The sequence below is a fragment of the Seriola aureovittata genome, chromosome 22 (genome assembly GCF_021018895.1).
Source record: "Seriola aureovittata isolate HTS-2021-v1 ecotype China chromosome 22, ASM2101889v1, whole genome shotgun sequence".
NCBI classification, from domain to species: Eukaryota; Metazoa; Chordata; class Actinopteri; order Carangiformes; family Carangidae; genus Seriola; species Seriola aureovittata.
In genome coordinates, this window is record NC_079385.1 from 12065968 (window position 1) to 12083306 (window position 17339).

The 17339-nt window shown below is 38.8% G+C and overlaps 2 protein-coding genes across 3 annotated transcripts; both read right to left on the reverse strand.

The window, feature by feature from the left end:
- Window positions 1–3744: 3744 nt before the first annotated feature.
- napepld (N-acyl phosphatidylethanolamine phospholipase D) lies at window positions 3745–13885 on the reverse strand. Of its 2 annotated transcripts, none has more exons than XM_056367597.1 (10): window positions 13630–13885; window positions 10386–10461; window positions 9973–10083; window positions 9296–9436; window positions 6882–7106; window positions 6650–6753; window positions 6322–6487; window positions 6049–6197; window positions 5315–5429; window positions 3745–4849 (listed from the first exon to the last, which is right to left on the reverse strand). In XM_056367597.1, the coding sequence occupies exons 1-10, from the start codon at window positions 13770–13772 to the stop codon at window positions 4718–4720; spliced, it is 1362 nt and encodes a 453-aa protein (XP_056223572.1). In that variant the 5' UTR covers window positions 13773–13885; the 3' UTR covers window positions 3745–4717. The 2 variants fall into 2 exon arrangements, with proteins under 2 accessions (XP_056223572.1, XP_056223573.1); XM_056367598.1 differs by lacking the exon at window positions 13630–13885 and adding an exon at window positions 12454–12759.
- Window positions 13886–14615: 730 nt separating this feature from the next.
- yeats4 (YEATS domain containing 4) lies at window positions 14616–16988 on the reverse strand. The gene is made up of 7 exons (XM_056367437.1): window positions 16758–16988; window positions 16510–16629; window positions 16279–16345; window positions 15938–16032; window positions 15511–15600; window positions 15182–15269; window positions 14616–15001 (listed from the first exon to the last, which is right to left on the reverse strand). The coding sequence occupies exons 1-7, from the start codon at window positions 16806–16808 to the stop codon at window positions 14832–14834; spliced, it is 681 nt and encodes a 226-aa protein (XP_056223412.1). The 5' UTR covers window positions 16809–16988; the 3' UTR covers window positions 14616–14831.
- Between the last annotated feature and the right edge of the window lie 351 nt (window positions 16989–17339).

Sequence of the window (17339 nt, forward strand, 5' to 3'; positions counted from 1 at the left end):
TAGTTATTATTATCAAATTTTATTAGAGAACCTGATGGTTACGTCTTTGATTCGATATATGCTGATAAATTATGGGCACAAACTGGGGCTAGTTTATTAGAAGACATAAAAATTCATTTGGTCTAATTATATTTCAATTAGTACGGACCAATTAATCAACTGAATTTTAAGAGACAGGACTTTATTTTTTTATCACACAGGGCTATCAAAGTCACATCTTCCGTTCGTCTCACAGTAACTTCTCCCTGGTTCCCAACCTTTTTGATTTCTTAGCCCTCATCACAACTTATGACCTGAGCTGTAAGCACTGTGAACAAAGATTATTTTTACTTTTTAGGATTCTTTCATTTGAATAAAGATTTGGGCAAGATATTTTCTTAAAGGTAGTTAAGGTTATCAAATGAGGATGAATTCAGTCTTTGCAGCTTGCCAAGAAGACAACAGCCACCCTTCATCCAATCATAGTTTTGGTGTAATTCTACTGTTTTGAGACTTTGGACTTCCGCTTCCTGTCAAATCGAATCCTCACTGAAACCTGCCTCTGCGTCAGCGCATGGAGGATGTGTGAGTGGGTGGTTAAGTCAGTCAGTGTCTCTTCAATCAAGTAGATATTGGTGACTTGTTTTAGTTGTAAGAAAGTGTTTTTTTGTAAAAATCCATTAGAACTTGTTGTATTGACAAAGTTATCCCCAGAGGACAGTGTTTTATTGTTTATTTTAATGATAATTATTTGTGTGTTTTTAAAAAAAAAAAAAAATTCAAATGTTACTGAAAGATGATATTTTCACAGGAACATGCAGGGTCCACTCCTGACTCTCAGACTAAAGGTATGTTGCCAGAGACTAAAATGAACCTTGGGCTTATCTCAGCTCTTCTCACATTATATTGGTACACACTTAAAATAGCAGACAGGCACATGTATGTATGTATGTATGTATGTATGTATGTATGTCTCTCATACAACTATAGTGTGTTCTTCTCAAGTCTGTCCAAGCAGGGACAACCAACTGTTTTTCCTGGGGAAAAAGAAATCGCATCCAGACCACATACATTTCCTTTTTCTGCATGAATGTAACCATTAACGAGATGTGATGTGTGCTGTGCTGTGCTGTGCTACAAATGATGGACCCAATTTAATACTTCTAAACAATGAGATCAATGTGGTTTACCAAATAATCAAATCTGGCTTTTCAATTTAAGAATAGACTTTTTGAAAAATATCCTTATATTACCCATATATTATTAGTTAACAGTAAAAAGTAATAATTTATACATTGTGTTTAAATTCATACAGATATTAGGCATATGGTTCACTCCTCATAATCAGCTTTGTAATAAAATAAGTACCTTGATATAAACCAATACTGTTAGGCAATAGTTCTGTTCAGGTCCATATTTTTAAATTCAAGTTGAGGAAACTTTGCAGACACTGCCACCTTGTGTCATCATTAACACTGTGCACAGTGTATGTGGTATTTTCTTTACTTTCAAGCAGGTGCTGTGAGTGGCAGAAAGGAGGAGAAGGTGGCATGGCCCTTTAAAACCTTGGCAGGAGAGGAGGGTGAGTAATTAATGAGATACACCTGTGACACGGGGGAAGGGGAAACAAACAAATGCAGTACAAAGAGGAGTGGGAGCACTGTGGAGATGTTTAAGATATATGAGTTTATCCAGTTTCTCTCTGCTAAAAGAGAAGTGCAGGAGGAAAGTTCATAGAAAATGTTGTGAGGCATCTGATCTTCAACACCAAACTGAGAAGTCAATGTAAGTAACACTGGAGAACACTGATCAATTTCTAGTTTTAAACATTTAATTGTCTACCTGTATGTGATGATAATCACCTCACTCTTACTAAATGCATCTGTATGACAGTTTTTCTCAATTGCTTTGAAGCAATTCTCACATCAGAAACATCATTCTCATAATTCTTAAAGTAATTCTCAAAACAGTTCATTTCCCCACACAAATAAGCAATTCTCATTGTATTTGTACAAACTTCCTTTTTATCCACACATAGTTCACTACTAAAGGTGTTTTCTCATTGTGTTGATGTTTTGTGTGCTATTTTCCGATGCATAGTTCCACGTTTATTATTTAGCTTTCCTCAGTTAAAGCAGTTACATTGTGTGAATTTACAGATACAATTTTTTTTCAACTGCTTTCACACATTTTCTAAACTAGGTCTCATTTTTTCAAAACCCTACACACGAATCCAAAAATTGCACACACAAAATGCAAAGTGCTACAAATCTGCTGCAAAATGAAACACAATTTTTCCCAAAATGTTACTGTTGTAACACTAGTACAGTGTTGTGTCTGAACATTTTTTACTCTATATTTTCTGCAATTCTCTTTTTCTAAAGTCATTCATGTTTTTATCAAAACATCGAAACATTCTAAGTCTTGAGGCACTGGTGGTTAGGTTTAGTTTATTGGTGACAATGTGAATGATGTTTCTGATGAGTGAATTGCATCGAAGCGATTGAGAAAAACTATAATCTTTACCCGATAAATACCTCATATCTATGGCAACAGTGACACATTTAATATCTACACATGTAGAGTGCACTCTGTACATCTAGTGTTGTATAAATACACTAATTAGAGTAAAATGCCAGTAAAACAACACAAAGAAAGAAAAATCACACATTGTAGGTTCAACACTTTACAATGTAGTGTACATCTACTTAAAATAAGGACTTAAATTATTTTATCTCCTTAAGTTGCTTTCATTTTTTGCAGTTATTTGTTCTGTTAAAGTAGATTTAACCTCTGACATTATTTCCTCAATGTAGGAACAGATCCTTTAATCAGAAGTGCTTTCATTTAGTGTGTTTGGTCCCAACAGTGTTAATACAACACATCAGCCCAATGAGTACATGGAGCAGTTACTCTGGCAGCGTACAGGCCCCACAGTTTAAATACTGAGACAAATAGAAATCGAAAGAGTAGAACCTCAGGTTTGTTGTTAAATATAAAATTAACTTAATTGTTGCTGATTGACTCAAAATGCTATCTGATCTTATTTTTCTTTTTTGATTGTAGCACTTTAAATTTCACATCATGGCATTGATCATCACAGTGGCTGAAGATTTGCTGCTAAATAATGATGTTACTCAGAATAGTGCACTCATTGAAATAGAAAACTAAAGTATACTTTAAAGGGATTTTTGAAATAACTTTCTATGATATCCTAAATCTCTTTCCATTAGACATAACTATATTTTCTAATAATAATTCTGTATTTTACTGTTTGGTTAGTCCTGCGCTATATTGCTGTTGACAACAAGAACAAAAGACAAATATTTTAAATGTATGGTGTCTTTAATGGGAAATTCAGTGACTTGGATCCAATGTAAACCACAGTTAGCCCTGTTTGACCATGTAGTTATAACCAGGCTATTAAATTAACTCAACATTGCACAGTTCTTACATTCTAGCTTTAAAAAAAAAAAAAAAAAGTTGTGGCATTAAAAAATACAACATAAAAAAATAATAATTATAATAAAATCCCTTAAGCACTAAAATGATTCTGCTGTTGCTCTCTGAAGCAAACATACCTGTTAACTAAAAGAAAAGAAAAAGGTCTTTTGTGCTGTGGTTTTCAGAGCATCAAAAGCAAATGTCTGACACAGGAACAGTGCACAACATCTGCAATGCACGAAGTTGAACCCAGCTCAACTTGTTAACCTGACAACACTTCAGCTGCATTTTCTAGAAGCATACAGGTGATGGGAGTTAAGATCACAGACAACAAAAACAGATTTATTCTAACACTTTGTCTTGTGTAGTTTTGGATCAGCTAAGATACATTCTGAAACAAACAAAAATATAGCACTGCAATCTGGCATTAGCTATCACCACTCTTGGAAAATAACTTTCTAACAGTTTTTCTCTTTGATATTTCAGACCACAAGAAGTTATGTCCAGCTCTGTGTGAACATGAAGATGCAACACAGTGCCTGCAGTCTCCTGCCCAGCTTCATCGTGAAGGTTTGTCATTGTTCCCTATGCCAAACTTCACCTGCATGAATATCTCCATTTTAAAAGTTCAAGCCATTTATAGTAACTTGGTACCAGCACCATTCACTCCATCTGAGTTTAATTCTCATTGCATCTCTTTTTTTTAAATTCTGATTTGACTTTCTGATGTAAATAAAATCAGAAAAACAATCCTGGTCAACTGATGATCAAGCTTCCACAAACCAGTGATATTAAGCACACAGGTTTCTTTTCAGTGGTTGTTTTTAACTTGTTTGTGCATAATTTTCTCCTCAGGGCTGAAAAGTTTCTCCAGCCAGTGTGCAGACCATGTTCTAAATATGATTATTTATAACAGTTTGAGATTACAAAAAACTGATTTTTTCTCACACTAATACAATAACCTTTCAACTGTACATACCACACTGACTGAGCTAAGAATTAAAAACTTTTTTTATTGTGTAAACCTAACAAACCCTTTTTTTTTTTTTTTTCACACAGAGTACAGTCACAGCTCCTCCAGGTAGTACGGTTCACCAATGACCATGTGATGGCAGGGCAAACATTCAGTATGTAAACAGTATCAAACATTTTAATTTTAAGTTGGAATAAGCTGCATACAAATGCACTTCATACTTTAATCACTGGAGTCCATCTATATATGATAAAATGTTCACTTTGTTACAGACAGAAATCTACAGTAAGTTCAGCCCACAGCACACTGCAGAGTGGAGGATCATTCAAAGACGTCTCCTTCCCGTGAAGCTATAAGGCGAGACTCCCCATGATGCAAAGTGAAGAAGGAGTCTGGTTTCAGTCCTTTCTGCTCCAGGGCCTCTCTAAGACGAACCGGCGGCTCCATATAGTACTGGACGAAGGAGGGGACCAGGGAAAAAGTGAGTATTAAAGACCATCATTGAACATTGCCATATATGAACCTAAAAACAGGTTAATTTTTAGCTCAGCGCTTTTGTTAGCTAGTCTCTAACACTGAAGCAGAGCAGTGAGCCAGAGGCCAATAAACCACGACCACTGCAGGAAAAGTCTTTCAGCTTTACAAACAATGACACCTTTGTTATGTTGTGTTGCCAGAACATAATATACTGTCTGGGCATGTTTTTACCTCAATAACCCCTCTCTGAGACCAGTCTCACACACACACGGCAGCTCTTTGGGCCACTGAACTAATGTTCAATATTGTAAACTGTTCTAGAGATGTATTGATTCAACTGTAGTCATTTTAGAGGAGGTAGTTTGTGGTGCAGCTGAACGGTAGTGCCTTTTTGTTAGAGACAAAACATGAATAACTTACTGTATCTCTGTGCATTCCTACCTCATAGGCGAGAGCAAAGGTCCCCCAGTGAATGGCCACAGACTGTTTGGCCTGAAGGTCCTGGTGAATTAGAACAGCCTCCTCTGGATCCACATGCTGCCCCTGCATAACGTCCCTTAAACACCAGGAATATTTCAATGTTACAGGTCTGGCTGTGTGTGGTCCTTTTATAAATGTCATATTGTGTAAGTAAAGTAAGTGAGTTAGTAAAAATGATAATCTAGAAAAAAAGGATGGAGGAAATAAGAGTCTACAATCTTTACCTTATTTCTTAGTTACTTTTCTGGATTTTTTTCTTACTAAGTTAGTAAGAATCTATTTTAAAAAAGAACCTAGAGGAGCGTTGTGTGGCGTAGTGGTCTAAGCAGACGCCCCATGTGTAGAGGCTACAGTCCTTGCTGCAGTTGGCCCCGGTTCGAGTCCCGCATCGGACGGCCTTTGCTGCATTTCATTTCCCCTCTCTCTGCCTCCCCATTTCCTGTCTCTCTCTACTATCCTGTCCAATAAATGCACAAAAGCCCAAAAAATATACTAAAAAAAAAACCAAAAAACTCTAGACTCTTATTTCCTATATTCTTTCTAGTTCCCTTTTCTTACTATCTAATTAGATATTAAGAATCCAGAAAAGTAAGTAAGGATCAAGAATATAGGAAATAAGAGTTTACAATCTTCTTTACCTTATTTCTACTAGGTTCTTTCTTTATTACTCTAAGTTAGTAAGACAGAATCTATACCTGGGCAGATACGCTCCGATGGGGATTGCTGCAAGGTCAAATGGCCCGAAGCGCCTTCCTATCTCCTGGAAGGAAGCGCAGTAGCCAGTATCACCAGCAAAGAAGAATCGATGGTCTGGACCCAAAATAGACCAGCTGCCCCATAAAGACTGAAAGAGACAACCAGGAAATGAACATATTTGTATTGTACTGAATTTGCTTTAAAGTTTCTACTTGATTAAAATTGACCTAAGAAATATGTGTATGATTTTATTAGAGAGAGAAAATAATTACCTTGTTGTCATCCAGAGCTGTGCGTTTGCTCCAATGCTGAGATGGTGTACAGACAAATGTCACTTCATCATGACCTGGGACACAGTTCTCCTCCCACCAGTCCAACTCCATCACATTCTCACAGCCCATTTTCACCAACCAGTCCATCAAACCAAGGGGCACGAACCTACAAAACACACACGGCTCTTATTAAAAAGGTACATTTGACTTTTTTTTTCCCCAAACGCAGAAGTGCACTTTGACAGTGGATCAGAATGTCAACTCAACAGGCAATAAATACAGTAGAGTGTGGATCTTGATCACAACAATGACTGCCGATCACACGTACCAGCGTAGCTCCCCTCCGAAGCGTGCGTTAAGGCTGGCAACAGATCCAGCATCCAGATGGTCAAAATGAGAGTGACTGATCACAACAGCATCGATCCTGGGCAGCTGTTGGAGAAGAGGACAAGAGAAAACACAGGTCTGAAAGAATCAAATAAACAAATTTTGTTTTGTTACTGTTTTAATTAAAGGGGATTGCTGAAATAAGGGAAAATTAAAAACAGGAAGTACTGAACCTGTTCCACGGTGCAGGGAGGCCCTCTGTACCTTTTGGGCCCCATGAACTGGAAAGGTGAGGCCCTCTGGCTGAAGATTGGATCTGTCAGAATATTGAGTCCATCCATTTCAACCAAAACTGTGGCGTGACCCAGCCAGGTGACTCTCAGACCTGGACCAGAGTCAGAGAGGTCTGGGTTCTGGACAAAGTACGGTTCCATCACTGGGAGCTCACTGTCCAGAACCTGGAGGAAAAGGATGGACCAGCAACAGAAAGGGGTTGACAGAGGAAAGCAAACAGAAACACAGATGAAGGGGAAGCAGGCAGCGTTTGCATCAAATAAAACAATCACATTCTTATTATGAGGAATATATTGTTTCAGTCTGATCGCTTTGTCTGATCATACTTTTCAATCATAAACCATTATCCCCTCTCACCCTAAGAAGAAAGTCACTGCTCTTGAAACACAGCAGTTATCATGTTTTTGTTGCCATGTTTACATGAATACTCTGGCTATACACTAATAAATGTTTATGACCAACTTACTTTTGTGTGACTTGTTTAACTTCTCTCTTTACAGTAGTTATGCTGTACATGTAGTTTACAAGGCTACATCCTAACACACTATATGCTTAGAGAATGTTGTCACATTGCAGTTTTGACCTATGACCTTTCTGGTAGTTGATTAGTAGGCCTATTTTTCTAGGTTTTATCCAACAACAAAACACTGTGCAATCTGTGCAAATGAGGGGTTAACCAGTTTTCTATTGCTGCGTGAAAGCAGCCTTTGAAACCTGTTAAGCCCCCACTGAGCTCAGCAAGGTTTCCACTAGTTGCTATAAATACTGTGTGGTTGTGAAAGTCAACAAAGGGCAATGTTTCTACATACAGGCGTTAGAAAGATGTGCTCATAATACTACAATCTTACATAGGCTTGAAAAAAATTTGATGCATCACTTTTAAATGGAAAAAACTAAAATATTTAACTCAGCTCAGTCATCTGACAGTATGAGAGACTGCTGCCATCAGACTAAATTTCAGCTCTGTTATCAGACAGACAACAGTCCAATCCATACTTTTAGTAACAATAGATTTCAGTGTGTATCAGCTTCCTGAAAGTGTTACAGAAGTTGAGTTTTGTGTGAGGTTGTCTTTCATATCCCTCAGCTATACACTCACCGGCCACTTTATTAGATACACCTCTTCTACTGCTTGTTAACGCAAATATCTCATAGGCCAATCACATGGCAGCAACTCAATGCATTTAGGCATGTAGACATGGTCAAGATGATCTGTTGAAGTTCAAACTGAGCATCAGAATGGGGAAGAAAGGTGATTCAAGTGACTTTGAACGTGGCATGGTTGTTGGTACCAGATGGGCTGGTCTGAGTATTTCAGAAACTGCTGATCTTCTAAGATTTTCACGCACAACCAGCTCTTGGTTTACAGAGAATGGTCCGAAAGAGAAAATGTCTTGCTGATGCCAGACATCAGAGGAGAATGGCCAGACTGGTTCGAGCTGACAAAGGCAACACTAACTCAAATAACCACTTGTTACAACCGAGGTATGCAGAAGAGCAACTCTGAACGCGCAACACGTCGAACCTTGAAGCAGATGGGCTACAGCAGCAGAAGAAAACACCGGGTGCCACTCCTGTCAGCTAAGAACAGGAAACTGAGGCTACAATTCGCACGGGCTCACCAAAATTGGACAATAGAAGATTGGAAAATCATTGCCTGGTCTGATGGTCTCGATTTCTGCTGCAACATTCGGATGGTAGGGTCAGAATTTGGCATAAACAACATGAAAGCATGGATCTATCCTGCCTTGTATCAATAGTTCAGGCTAGTGGTGGTGCTGTAATGGTGTGGGGGATATTTTCTTGGCACACTTTGAGCCCCTTAATACCAATTGAGCATCGTTTAAATGCCACTGCCTACCTGAGTATTGTTGCTGACCATGTCGATCCCCTTATGACCACAGTGTACCCATCTACTGATAGCTATTTCCAGCAGGATAATGCACCGTGTCAAAAAGCTCAGATCATCTCAAACTGGTTTCTTGAACATGACAATGAGTTCACTGTACTCAAATGGCCTCCAGTCACCAGATCTCAATCCGATAGAGTATCTTTGGGATGTGGTGGAACGGGAGATTCGCATCATGGATGTGCAGCCGACAAATCTGCAGCAACTGCGTGATGCTATCATGTCAATATGGACCAAAACCTCTGAGGAATGTTTTCAGCACCTTGTTAAATCTATGCCATGAAGAATTAAGGCAGCTCTGAAGGCAAAAGGGGTCCAACCCAGTACTAGCAAGGTGTACCTAATAGTGGCTGGTGAGTGTATAGTAAGGTATATATTAAGTTGGGGTGATTATATTTATAAAAATGGTTAATATTTTTAGATTTTAGTCTAATAAATACCCACCTCTTTACTAGTTGGCACATTGCTGTGATTTTTATCCAACAAGAAGAATCTCAGCAGCATTGAGTAGGAAGGGAACCGCCATGTGGGCCAGGGGTTGATCCAGCGGCCATGTTTGTCTCGACAGGACTTTGTAACTTCCTCCTGCAATCAAAGTAAACAATGGCATTTTAGCCACTTGTTCAAGTCAATTGAAGTCAAGTCAATTTTTATTTGTATAGCGCCAATTAGTTAATAGTCAATAAGTTATCTCAAGGCACTTTCCAAATAGGGCAGGTCTAGTACTTCTCTCTATAATATCATTTGCAGAGACCCAACAGTTCCCACCAAGAACAGCACTAGGTGACAATGGCAAGGTAAAAACTTCCTTTTAAGAGCCAGGTACTGGGTAGGGCGCTTGTTAAAGAAAGTAATTTCAAAAGTCAGATTAGAGTTTAAGATAAAACTTTCTATACAACACACAATAGACAGAGAACTGGAGAGATGCCATGTTGACGGAAGGAGTTTATGGAAATTAAGAGGTTTCAGGTGAGTTGAGGTGAAGAGCGTGTGTGTGTGTGTGTGTGTGTGTGTGTGTGTGTGTGTGTGTGTGTGTGTGTGTGTGTGTGTGTGTGTGTGTGTGTGTGTGTGTGAGCAGCAGGTTTTAGGCAACAGGAGGATAATGAAAAGGGAGGTTTTACCTCCAACCGATAGTCCAGGCGGAAGCTCTTGCGGGAAGAGCGGGAGGAGCTGCTCTTCCTCGGGGTCTGAGGATCCACCTCTCCACCCTCAGCTCCTCTTATCACTTCATCCTGCAGTAGAGGTACAAACACACACATGTAGTGATGGAGTCAATTTGAAGTCGCCAAGGCATTTGAGGTGTAAGAAATGAGCACCATATAGCCAGCCATCATTAAGCCATTATGTTGTGCTCCAACATCTTAGCAAGGACCTGTAAAATGCTTAATACTAATAATAACTTTTTAATCATTTTTAGCTTCTGCTGCAGCTTTGAGTGCAATGAACCTCTTCTTTATTCTGTCAAACAAGTTATAATTAGCCAGACTACAGCTTGGCACCATCTCATTTTAAGATGATGAGCAGGATGCATTACCTCCACTAGGCTTTTTCTCTCCTCCAGAGCTGCTCTACCTGAAGATGATGGCTTCTCCATGGGCACACCACAGCACCTGGCATGAACACAAACACACTTAAGTTTCAGTTTTTCATTGGCGGACCTCAAGCTGCTCTTCTGGAGCAGTCAGGGGTCACATGCTTTGCTTAAAGAAGAAGTTGCTGAGGGTGGGGACTGTCATACATGTTCACACCAACAACCAAGTCAAAAGTTGGCTCCTTTCACTCCACCGAACACTACTGCAATGATAACAGCTCATTAAAGAGCTGACAGTTGAATCATAATGGTTTGCATATGAAACAGAAAGATGGTATTCAGACAGACAGCAGGATCATCTTCACTGTATTCAAATCAAACTACTATCAGACGTGACATTTTAGTGCTTCCACAGTGCACTAAGTTCAATGGTTAAACTGTGTTTCAAACCTTGCTAGATGAGCTAATATGTGTCTGGTTTTAACATTACTTTTATCTCTTAACATATTGTTGACAGGAAAGATTAAGACATGTGTTTCCTTGTGGGTGTGACACAAACAGTTACTGTTTTTCTTGGGTAATACTGATTAGGAAGTAACTAGCATGCTGATTCATGCAGGCTACAAAATCTATGCAGGTATTTCATGTAAAAAAAAAAATAAAAAGGAAAAAAAAAGGAAAAAAGGGCACATGATTAACTGGTGTGATGAGGACAGACTGCACTCATACAACTCATATTGTTACATCAGTACAGTCCAAGTGCAACAGCTGAAATGGCTTGGGCTACTTCCCTCTTGGACCATGTCCACCTCAAAAATGGTGGTGCAACATTAAACCATGAGTTAAGCCCTCCACTAAGCTACAGGCCTGCTTCACAGCAGAGGTGACCCAGGTAAAACTTCTTAAACATGAGTCCTGAACTGAATGTGTGGTAAAAGGGAATTTTTCTTCCTGTAGAAAAAGTTGGAAAAAAAAAAAAGGGGGAGTGAATCTGATATTTTAGTTTAGAAAAACCTACATTTAATATACACACAAAGAGATGTTGACACCTTCACACTTTCCAGAGCTAGATCACAGCCCTTCCTTATCCTGCTATTATCCACAGCAATCACTTTGTAGCACACACCCTCACTAACTACTCCACTTGTGAGTGACTCCTTCATGCACTTATACTTCATGAGAAAATGCATTTGTTTGCTACCCCGCATTAACAGAGCGGATGGTGGAGAAAAGCATTAATACAGTAATGCAACATAAGTCATTTGTGCACTTCCCCTCTTTGGGGAACTCCATACATTACAGCTATAGTGTCTTCATGATGCACTCAGCCTCATGAATGGACTTTAACTACACACTACACACAGACACCGGGACAACAATGGAGCTCTGTGGAAGACAACCAAGCATGCCTGATGTGGTCATATAAACAACAAACACACTAACAGCCTGAAGTCAGACTCCCTCTCATCTCTGAAGTTAAGCTAAATAAGATCTGCATGGAGTTAGCAGACAGGGCTGTCTCACAGCTCTTCAAAAGAGAAACACAGGACATAAATATGCATGAAACTCAGTTACAGATAATCACATTCAAATACTACTCAGATTCACCTCCTGAAAACAGTCAAGTGTCTCTAAAAGTGTCCTGACAGTATCACACACAAGTCTGGATATGAATTATAACATGAATTAGTCTTGTCCCAGTGACACTGACTGTAAATTCAAGTGATAAACAACAGGTTTCACAACTTAACTTACTCTTCAATTATTTCCTTTCTGACATGTTTGCACACTCAGGAAAGAACAACGATGTTTGCTACAAACACATGCTCTATTATTAACATTTTTACAAAACAAAGATAGGTAATGTAGCAATATAGTAAACAAACTAACAAATTTAAACAAAAGCCAGCCAAGCAAAATGTGTCCTAGGGGAACAATAGTGATAGCATTAAACAGAGATTAAAATGCCACTGGGGGAACCATGAGGCAACCATACACTCACTTTCGAGTACCACAAGCTTCGGTACATGTTACACATCGTGCAAGTTATGACCATTTTCAGCCGACTTACCTGAAAACTTGAACGCAAAAGAATACCACCAGTTGTTACCTCAGCAAGGAGACATGTTTGTTTCATTTACGTTTGCGCCATACACTGTTTTAATTCGAGGAGCAGGGTATCATTATTAGGAGCTATACGGTTCGCAGAGCATTTCCAATACAGTTTACATTACAATAACGTATCTTTTAGCAAGTATCAATAAGAAACTTAACGGCTGCAGTAAAAGCTGTCGGCAGGATGTCTTTATGAAGGTAAGACGTGGAGTTTCGAATCATGCAGCAGGACCGTGAGGATCATTAGTCGGTACCAGCTCTGCGTCTGTGACGTCTGAGCGAAAAGCCTCTGATCACGTGACCGCCGAGAAACTCCTGGTATGACTGCAGGCAGTTTTACAAATAATCAAAAAACTGACTAAAAATAGTCACAAAAAGTCAAATCATTTGTAGTGCGGTAAAATTAATAATAATAACATTATTTAAATTTTTTTTTCTAAATTTACTATCTCATTACTTGTTGCAACCGCCACTACTGTACAGGTAAGTTCTCGAATAATTTTGTAAAGAAAATTGCCATTCTTATAACTGATACTACTAATAAGAAATAATTTGAAAAAAAAAAGTTGAATGACTGATTTAATTTAATATATATACATTGCTCAGTTAATAATTTCATTTACTGCTTCTTAATTCAATAGTATATATTCATTCTTAATAAATTGTACGCTTTTCTAATCTTGGCTTATCTAGTTTGTTATTCATATATTCATGCTGTACATGTTTAACATTTAAAAGTTAGTGCTAGTTTATAGCGTGACCACTCAAAAAAGCACTACTTTTGAAAGGGTCTAATCGCCATTGTTTTTTCATCTACTTGTACATGAGTGGCGTTTATAAGGGTCTTCTAATAAATCATTACATTTAAGTAAACTAATAATCCATACCCACTCTCATTCACTGCTTAAGTGTTGTGTCATCAGCACTGGCAATGTCAAAGAGTAAAGACTTGTTGCTCGTGCACATTTCTATTTAGTTGAATGAGTTTAATTTGAATACTTACGGAGAAAAGGTTTGGAATAACGGCTCAAAACCCTGGACAAACACTCTGCCAGGCTACTCTGCTCTCAGGAGGACCTTATGTCACTACGTATTAGTACTATTCATGCAAAACGAGACATTGTAAACTTACCTCGAGTTCCTCCTCCTAATGAGAGACACCTGGGGGGATTTTGACCCGAGAAGACTCGCTTTTTTCAGTAGCCCAGGGTATTTACTAAACTTACAGCTGCACGCCAGTAACAAACGTACAGACCTGCACAACAACGCTTCCATTCTAGGTCTTTGCGTTTCAGCATATTTGCTAAAAGGTTTTTTTTAATAAAGAACAGCCAGTGGAGGCCAAGTTACTTGACAGTTACGCTACATGAGTGTACAGCTCGAGGGAAGTTGCGGAATCCGGACAGCAAGTTGTTTGAACTTCCTGCCAGACGCCTTCATGGACTCTCGGAAATCTGACACTTCAAATGTCGGGGTTTGATGCAAAGTAGTTTTTTTTATCAACCATTTACAAAGATACAGCGCAGTTTCAAAGTAAATTTTAAGTAAATTTCTTGCTTTGCTTTTGCACACAGAAAGCTGTTGATTAAATACCAACGGTCTCCTAAAGAGAATTGACTTAATAGATTCTTACTCTTGAGCACTAAGCACTATGTACTATTAGGTATTATCATAGTTACTTGAACCAAGAAATTTCACCTTTTAAATCAGTTTTTTTATGTTATATAACGTCACACTGCAGCAGCTAATAGATTATGAATTCCGGAACCTTCTTACTGCTTGTTAAAGCCATTTCATATCCAGCTAGTTATCCGGTGTATGAACATGTGGACTGTCCACGGTACATGGGTGGACTCTACAAAGTAAACCTAGGAAGGAACAAAACAGAGAAGCAAGTCAAACTCTGCTCTGTTTTACATGAGGTGATTAACCTGTTTTGCTGTATATCTGGAAAGTAATGTGCTGTTAAAGACTAGCTTTTACTTATATTATAATGTGACCGAAAAACATTCTTTAGCAGTGCACAAGGTTTGGTGAAAATTTCTCATGGACCTTGACCAGCATATCAACACTGGTCTGGGCTTGAATGGTCACAATAGAGGAAACTTACACAAGCAATGTTGTGAACATATTTACTTTAGATACAAAATGGCAAGATCAGTAAAAAACAAAACAAAAAAACAACAACAAATAAAATTGAATTGAATGAATTTTTACCATTACTTTGAACACAAAGTAGATCACAAAAATGCATTTGTTTCTTTCAAATCAGAGATGGGGTCAGGAGCCATGCCGAATGATCACGTTCACGTGTGTGCTGTGTTTGTCCATTTCTCAGTGCTCCTTGTGGTCTCCGTCCTCCTCCAGTTTCCTGATCTCTGACTTCAGGTGGTTGATGTTTTCTCTGCTGGCTTTTAATTTGTCTTTCAGCTCTGCGATCTCCTGGCTGGTTCTCTTCTTTGCCGCTTCCATTTTCTCCTTGGTCCTTTGCTCCAACTCACTGACTGTGGACACAGGCAGACAAACACACATAAGCATGATGACAGTGATTATGTAAATGCTGCTCTTCAGTACAGAGGCACATGCTATGATTTCCAGGTTCCAGATTTCCAAATTGGGTTAATGTCACAAAACTAGTCTCTATGCACACACTTGTGCCTCTATGTTTATTATTGTGTACATACACTCTGTCTCATGCTTGTATGCACCAAGGGTGAGTTGTCTTGATGTGGTCAGTAGCTGCTGCATCATGGCTGTAGGATCCTGAAAGATCTGAAAGAAAACACATCAAGTATATCTCTTTCACTCTCACACAGTTCTGTAAAGCCAAACCTCCACGACTCATTTAATCGATTACATCAAACTACTACTTACTACCTGCGGTCATGCCATTGTGATGCACTTCATGTAAAATCATTAATCATTAATGTCATTTACCATTAACAGGGAGGAGAGACCATTAATGCAGCATAGTAACTGGGGTTGTGGACTGCAGCACAAAAAGTAGTCATACCATTTCATCATAGAATTCAGAGACAACTGTTTTCTTAGGCATGGCACTGGAGTCTGACTGGAACAGCTTCAATAGATGGTACAGAGTCACCTAACACACACACACACACACACACACACACACACACACACACACACACACACACACACACACACACACACACACACAGATAAATCAATATCAAAAAGCATACACACAGGGAATTAAAGTAAAATGACTGTGTGTTTAATAAATACCAATTCACACCATATGTTGATATGTCAACTATGTAGTACATTCAAGTGTACTTTAAGATGCAAAGCAGCTAATCACATTTAAGAACATATAGCAACACTATGAAGATCAGCACAGTGTGTATTTGTGGTATTTAGTATGGTGCTGGAGCACATTATTTGGAATGACTGTGTCTACAAGTTGCGGCTCTTACAGGTCTCTCATTGGGGTCAATGAAGAAGATCTTAATGATGATCTCAAACTCGCCCCAGCCCGTCTCTGTAATCTCATATGGAGGCTTTGTCACCACTGGGAGGCAGAGAAATGGTAAATTAGACAGACAATTCAATCCGAGTCACAACTGAAGCAGGCGGGAAAAAAAAAGCGGTACAGGCATTATATATCTGTTAATATGACGTACTATTCATTTCCATTTATATTTTCTGCTTATTCTCATTACAATCGTTATATTTTCATTTTTACACAACTGAGTTCAATCTACAGGAAATAATGCCTCTCCTTTGCCAACAGAAACTAATGTAAAGGTCTACTCACCTCTCAGTGGGTTACCATAACTCTCATGTAACTTGAACTGGATCTTCTTAACATAAGCTGACATATCCTGGAAGGACAATGGGAAGTATTTATATATAAAATCAAGTAAATACCTTCCACTGACAGTGGCCAGTGGTTGGTCATGATCTTTTCAACCAATTAGTGCGTGAATATGAAGTGCAGTATTTTAATAGACTTGGTTAAAGCCTGTTACAAATCTAGATGTCTCACCTCATTTCTGTAAGGCTTCACATAGACAGACCACTGATGTGTGTGTCCATCCTCCTCTCTCTTCTTCCCGAAGTAGCGGGCAACGTTCCCAAACACTATGGGCTTCACAATAGTCACTCCCTGCAGTTAACAGAGAGAAAACACATGGACGTGTCCACTTGGTTATATAAACTACTTAAAAGTCATGCAGTGAATTAATTATTTAAAAAAAAAAACACCCAAACTAGTCTAGTGTGACGTTACATTACCTTAACTCGCCCCCCGGAATCTGGACCAAATTCAGTCATCTTTTTGAACATAGTACAGTAAAGCGAGAGTGAAGTTGAACCAGTATTACGCTCTATAATACTCTCCTTGCTCCGCAGCGTATAATATCTCTTAATAGACCTGCCATTTAAGCACGAAAAGTGTGTTTTTTTACAGCAGCAATCTCATTTCAAACCGCCAGCCAAACAAGCGCCGGAAGTATTAAGTGTAACGGGTTTCGTTGTCCGATAGGCGTGTGTTAGAGACACTAAGGTTCCGGGTTAAAGGAGGCAATATCGCAGGACAGGACTACTGCCTGCATCACATCTTAAAAATATAGGATAATCTGGATAATAGTTTACTGTCACAAGCTGCAAACGCAGTTTTAGCTTTCGTTAGGTTCTTCGTTAGGTTCAAGCTTCTATCAGTATTTGGCATAAGTGAAGTTTACCCACAAGACTTAGGAGACTGTTTCTACTAAATGTCACCATCTCTATCCATTATTTTTGATCATTTGTTCATTTCCCTATATTAAACCTCAACAAAAGCATTTTGGGGGAAATTTTTTTTAACTGAGCAGTAAC